At 37.8% G+C, this 6,850-nt stretch overlaps 1 gene segment (V, D, J or C); it reads left to right on the top strand.

Moving 5' to 3' along the window:
• The first annotated feature begins 5,839 nt into the window (after nt 1-5,839).
• LOC122738478 lies at nt 5,840-6,471 on the top strand. The segment is given in 2 exon segments: nt 5,840-5,917; nt 6,104-6,471. Coding segments are annotated over 2 exon segments (420 nt in total).
• The last annotated feature ends 379 nt before the right edge of the window (nt 6,472-6,850 follow it).

Genomic DNA, 6,850 nt, shown 5'->3' with positions numbered 1-6,850 from the left:
AGATTTTTGGCTTCCTTCAAGACTTAGTCCAAACCCCAACTTCTGAAAGAAGAGATTTCTCTTCCTTAACTGCTCCACATTTTCCTCACTTCTCTTCCCATGCTATTGCCTTCACTCTGAGATTACCTTTCTTTTTCACTGTATATCTTGTGTGTGTGTGTGTGATTTATTTTTTAGCACATTATTTCCCCATCAGAATGTAAGTTACTCCTGGCCAGGGCCATGTTTATGCCTTTCATTTAGAATCATAGATTTAGAACTGAAAGGGACTTTAGAAGCTATTTATTCCAGATTAAGAAATTAAGGCAGTTAAAAGACTTTTTCAGGATCAGAGAGTGGTATATATTAGAAGCAGGACTTTTACCAAGGCTGGCTTTCTATTTCACATTGCCTCTCTGAACTTTATTGACCTTTAAAAGGAAAGCTGAAAAAATAAATGAATAAATCAAGACAGAAATCTTTATAATTTTTCAAAGTTACTCAGACAGTGGCCTGCAAAGAAAGAAGAAACCCCCATGAATTTTGCCATTGCTATCAGTCTTGCTGGTAAGGGACCTACAGTGGAGTTTAGTTACTTTTTCCCTTGTATTTTTCATGGGGAAATGGGGTACGGGGTTTGGGGTAGGGGTTGGGGTCCTTAGGAATTCCTCTTTAAAGAATTACACCCTCGGGGGCAGCTAGGTGGAGCAGTGGATAAAGAACCGGTCCTGGATTCAGGAGGACCTGAGTTCAAATCCAGCTTCAGACACTTGACACTTAGTAGCTGTGTGACCCTGGGCAAGTCACTTAACCCTCATTGCCCTGAAATAAAATAAAATAAAATAAAAAATAAAGAATTACACCCTCTTGCACACAAAAGCAGTTAGAATAATATGGTAGTTTATTTAGGGGCAAGGGAAGGGAGGGGAAGGAAAACCATGAAAGAGATCCTTGGACTTTTCATGAGGAGAGAGGTATGGAACAAAGCATGTGGCTTTGAGATACCAATATCCTTGAGCAGGAGACTGGCAGGTACTAGGGAGACTAGAATGGGAAGGGTGGAGGTCCAGGAGCTAGCTCAGTCTGAACTGGTTCTGATTATCTCTCTAGGCTTATCTGTCCTCTGGTTTAGTTTCTCAAAGAGAAGATTCTTTGATGTGCCCCAGAGAACTTCTGGGGTGCTCTGGGCCCATAACATATTTATAAAATTCCAAAAGTCAAGTAGTTTCCCTTTTGGGTATATTGTGAGCCCAGTTTTCCTTCCTTCCTTCCTTCCTTTCTTCCTTCCTTCCTTCCTTCCTTCCTTCCTTCCTTCCTTCCTTCCTTCCTTCCTTCCTTCCTTCCTTCCTTCCTTCCTTCCTTCCTTCCTTCCTTCCTTCCTTCCTTCCTTCCTTCCTTCCTTCCTTCCTCTTTCTTTCTTTCTTTCTTTCTTTCTTTCTTTCTTTCTTTCTTTCTTTCTTTCTTTCTTTCTTTCTTTCTTTCTTTCTTTCTTTCTTTCTTTCTTTCTTCCTATTTCTGCATCTGACTAGAAAGTGGCAGGATCTCTATTTCACCAGGAAATTCAAACTGAATGGTTAACATTGAATAGGGTGTTCCCATACTACATGTAGTGCTTATCTCTTATTGGCTCAGTAACTCACCTGAGAGCTCATTGTATTTTTTTAAACAAAAAGAATGATCAATACCCAAAACATCAAACTAGCTCTTTTAGTAGAGAGTCCCTGGGGGTTCTGCCCTGAGTTAGGGAGTCTGTGAGGAAGGAAGAATGAAGACCCATTTGAGCATCACATTAATGATCCTGGGGCTTCAACTGGACTGTGAGTTGGGAGAGAGGAATAGGGAGGTAATGGGTGTAGAATACCCCTAGGAAGAGGGAGCTCCACAAACTGAGGAGGAAGAAAAGTGCTAAAGTATTTGTTGAGTAATTTCTACTGTGTGATGTGTTTATGACATTTTTTAGCCTGTCATTTTCTTTCCAAGCAGAGGTGAGAAGCCAAGAAAAGGTCTCTCAAAGTCCTCAGTCCTTGACTGTTCAGGAGAAAGAGCATGTCAGCATGAACTGCAGTTACAAGAACAATGCCTTCAACTACTTCCCTTGGTACAAGCAGGATTCTGGGAAAGGCCCAGAATTGCTGATGGACATTAGTTCAAATGTGGACAAAAAAGAAAACAGAAGAGTGACAATCCTGCTCAACAAAAAAGACCAGCACCTCTCCCTGAACATCACTTATGCCCAGCTTGGAGATTCCGACACTTATTTCTGTATGGCTAGTACACATGTCTGAGCACCTGTAGCCTATACAGAAACCCTGCAGGTAGGGCTCCAGACTCTGATATCAAGCATAGACAATACAACTGAGGATCTTTCAAATTTGTTACTCTCTGCAAAGGGATGGTGGTGGAGGAGGAGCAACAATAACCACACCAACATATGGTTTCAAGAGTATTATGAGAAGCTAAGTCTTTTAAAAAATTAAAGATATTTTTCTTTCTAGTTCCAAATGCTCTCCTTTACTCCACCCCTACTCTACCCATTGAGAAGGCAAGAAATAAAATGCCCATTATAATGTGATGTTATATAAAATATATTTCCACATTAGCCATGCTATGAAAAAATCAAGATAAATATAGTGAAAAATATGCTTCCATCTTTTCTCAGAGTTCATCATTTCTCTCTCTGGAGGTGGATAGCATTTTGTATCATGACTCCTTTGGAATTGTCTTGGATCATTGCATTAATCACAGTCTCTAAGTCTTTCACATCTGACTGTCATCATGTCATTGCTATTATTGTGTACAATGTTCTCATTCTTTTCACTTCATTTTGCATTAGTTCATATAATGTTTTTTCTGCAACCATCCCTTTCATCACTTCTTAGAGCACAATAATGTTCCATCATGATCATATACACAACTTGTTCAGTTATTACTCAGTTGATAGACATCTCTTTAGTTTCCAATTCCTTGCAACCATAAAAAGATCTGCCACAAATATTTTCATCCCTATGGGTCCTTTTCCTTTGATCTCTTTGAGGTTCAAACCTAGTAGTAGTATTTTTTGGTTAAAGAATACACATAGATTTTTTTTAGTACTTTGGGCACTGTTCCAAACTATTCTCCAGAATGGTTTGACCAGTTCACAGCTTCACGACCAGTGAATTAGTGTACCCATTTTTTCACATCCCCTCCAGCATTTGTCATTTTCCTTTTCTGTTATGTTATTCAATCTGATAGGTAGAAGATGGTACCTCAGAGTTAATTTGCCTTTCCCTAAATATTAGTGATTTAGAGCATTTTTAATTATAATTCTGCTGGCTTCATTCGTTTTCTTCTTCTGAAAAAATCCTGTTTATTTTGACCTTTTATCAATTGAGTTAATTGCTCTATTTTTATAAATTTGTCTCAGTTCCTTATATATTTGAGAAATTAGACCTTAATCAGAGATATTTGTTCTAAAATGTTTTCCCAATTTCCAGTTTTCCTTTTAATTTTGGCTTCATTGGTTTTGTTTGTATAAACCTTTAAAAATTTAATGTTTTCATGTTTCTTCTCTTACCTTCTGACTAATCCTTCCTTGGCTTTTTATCCAACTCACATTTAGAGACATTGAGTCTTTGTCTCTACCCACAGGGTCTTTTGGGTCCCAGATCTCTTTTCCTTTTATATACTTCACTTGGGGATCTCATCAACCAGCAAGGGTTCAATTAACATCCCTAAGTAGTTCATGAACTGATCTATATGTCTAACCCTGGTCTTTCTTCTGATTTGTAGTTCTTTCCCACCAAGTTTTGAACATCTTGAATTGGATATTCTGTAGGCATCTCAAACTCAACTTGTCTCAAAGAAGATTCATGATCTTTCCCTTCAATATGCTCTGAAGCTTATCTATTATTAATACTATTTATAATCATCCTAGTCCTCTATTTTTGAAAGCTCAGTGTCATCTTTGTCTCTTCTTTTATACTCACTCCATATATCCAATCTATTGTCAAATAGTATCCTTTGGAACAAAGATGTAACTTTGAACTCTCTCTTGTACATACCAGCTCTGTCAATGTATACAGTAGTGACCCTCCTTTACTTCATGCTTGAATTATTTCAATAGCCTGTTGTTTTATGTTCTTATCTTAATCTCTCCCTATGCCAATCCATCCTGCATTCAGTGCCAAAGTACTTTTTAAAGGTATATTTCATATTTTATTTTCCCCCAATTACACGTAAAACATTTTTAACATTCATTTAAAAAACTTTGAGTTTCAAATTATCTCCTTTCCTGCCCCCTCCCCACATTGAGAAGGTAAGCAATTCTATATAGGTTATACATGTCAAAGTACTTTTTCTAAAGCTCTGGTTTGACTATATTACTCCCCTACTCAAGAAATTGCAGTAGCTCCCTGTTGCTTCCATAATAAAATGTAAAATTCTCTGTCTTGCTTTTAAAACAATTCATATTCTGGATCCTTCCTACCTTTCCAGTCTTTTTACTCTTCATTCATTTCCTAATTCTCTAGGATCCAGTAATACTGTGCTTTCTCTCTCTCTCTCTCTCTCTCTCTCTCTCTCTCTCTCTCTCTCTCTCTCTCTCTCATCTTGGCACCTAATATTCCATCTGCTGATTTTATGCTTTTTCACTGACTGTTCCTCATGACTGGATTGCTCTCCCTCATCATAATGGCCTCCTGACTTCTTTCATGATTCATTCTAAACCCCAGCTTCTCCGGGATGTGATTCCTATCCCCTATATAACTTCCTCACCTTTCTCTATTTGTTATTGCCTTCTGATACTACCTTTCATCTTCATTATATATCTTGTATGTGTGTGTGTATATATATATATATATATATATATATATATATATATATATATATATATATATATATATATATATATATATATATATATATATATATATATATATATATATATATATATATATATATATATATATTTAGCGAGGCAATTGGGGTTAAGTGACTTGCCCAGCGTCACACAGCTAGTAAGTGTTAAGTTTCTGAGGCCGGATTTGAACTCAGGTACTCCTGACTCCAGGGCCAGTGCTCTATCCACTGCGCCACCTAGCTGCCCCTATGTATATATTTTTTGCACATTATTTTCCCATCAGAATGTAAGTTACTTGAGGACAGGAATATGTTTATGTCTTTCATTTAGAATTGTTAGAACCATTTCTCTAGAACTAGAAGACATTTCACAAACCATTTAGTCCAAATTCCTCATTTTACAAATTAGGCAGTTAAATGACTAGTCTAAGGTTATAGAGATAGTATGTTTTAGAGTCAGTACTTCAGCACAGGTTTTCCTGATTCTGAGCCTGGCTTTCTACACTACATTGCCCCTCTGGAATTCACTAATCTTAAAAGGAAAGCTGAAGTAATAAATGAATAAACATGAACAATGAGATAGAAATTTTATAATTTGTCCAAAGTTACCCTGATAGAGTCCTGAAAAGCAAGGAGAAACCTGTATGTTTTTTGCCATTGCTTTCTACCTTTTTGATAAGGGGCACACAGTGGAGCTTAATTACTTTCCCTCTTGTATTTATAAAAGTTCAAAAGTCAAAGTAGTTTCCCTTTTGGGCATGCTATGAGCTCAAAGCCTGATACATTTTTTTGAAAAAAGTATTTGTGTATCTGGCCAGAAGGTGGCAGTGTATCTATTTCACTTGCAAAGTCAAATTGAATGGTTAGCTTTGGAGTGCCCTAGGTGGGCATGCCCATACTCCATGTAGTGCTTGTCTCCTATTGGCTCAGTACCTCATCTAAGAGCAAAAAAAAAAAAAGAATGATTAATACTTAAAACATTGAACGAACTCCCTTAGTTAGGAAGTCTTGATATATTGGCCTGGGTTAAGGAGTCTGAGAGAAAGAATGGAGACCTTCTTGAGCATCACATTAATGATCCTGGGGCTTCAACTGGACTGTGAGCTGGGAGAGAGGCATGGGGAGGGAATGGGTGTAGGATACCTTCTAGGAAGAGGGACATCAAGAGGACATTCTTCTCAGAAATGAGGAGAAAGAAAAATGCTAAATTATTTTTGGGGTCTATTAATTTCTACTGTGTGATGTGTTTATGACATTTTTTGCCTGTCGTTTTCTTTCCAAGCAGATGTGAGAAGCCAAGAAGAGGTGTCTCAAACTCCTCAGTCCTTGACTGTTCAGGAGAAAGAGCATGTCAACATGAACTGCAGTTACAAAAACAATGCCTTCAACTACTTCCCTTGGTACAAGCAGGATTCTGGGAAAGGCCCAGAATTGCTGATGGACATTCGTTCAAATGTGGACAAAAAAGAAAACAGAAGAGTGACAATCCTGCTCAACAAAAAAGACCAACACCTCTCCCTGCACATTACTTATGCCCAGCCTGGAGACTCAGGAACCTACTTTTGTGCAGCGAGTACACAGTGCTCTCTGGATACCTGTAGCCTGTGCAGAAACCCTGCAGGTGGGGCTCCAGTCTCACTACTTGTCAACTAGAAAAGACTATAGACCTGAAGATTTTTCAATTTGTTTCTCTATCCAAAGGGAAACAAACCCAAGCCTACTAAAGTATTATTAAAGGCTGAGTTTTCCAATGACTTAAAATGTTTTGTTGGTGTTTTACATGATGAGTTCTCAAGGGGAGTTGGTATATTATTTGAAATAAATGCCTCAAATCTAAAAATGATGTAATGAGGCACAATCAGATTAGGGCCAGTGAAGCAATGAAATAGAATAGAATCTAGATGGCTCATTGTTCTGGCTAAGTATGGCCATTTTATGTTCTCTTGGTAGAGTGGAAAGAGAAATAGGCTTGGAATCAGAAGACCTCAATTCAAATCTTAGCTGCTGAACTTCCCAGCTCTGTGTCCTAGGA

This window comes from Dromiciops gliroides, chromosome 2, assembly GCF_019393635.1.
Source record: "Dromiciops gliroides isolate mDroGli1 chromosome 2, mDroGli1.pri, whole genome shotgun sequence".
In the NCBI taxonomy this organism is placed as follows: domain Eukaryota; kingdom Metazoa; phylum Chordata; class Mammalia; order Microbiotheria; family Microbiotheriidae; genus Dromiciops; species Dromiciops gliroides.
Note: the sequence above shows the minus strand (reverse complement) of the source record. Positions and strands in the feature narration are given on the sequence as shown.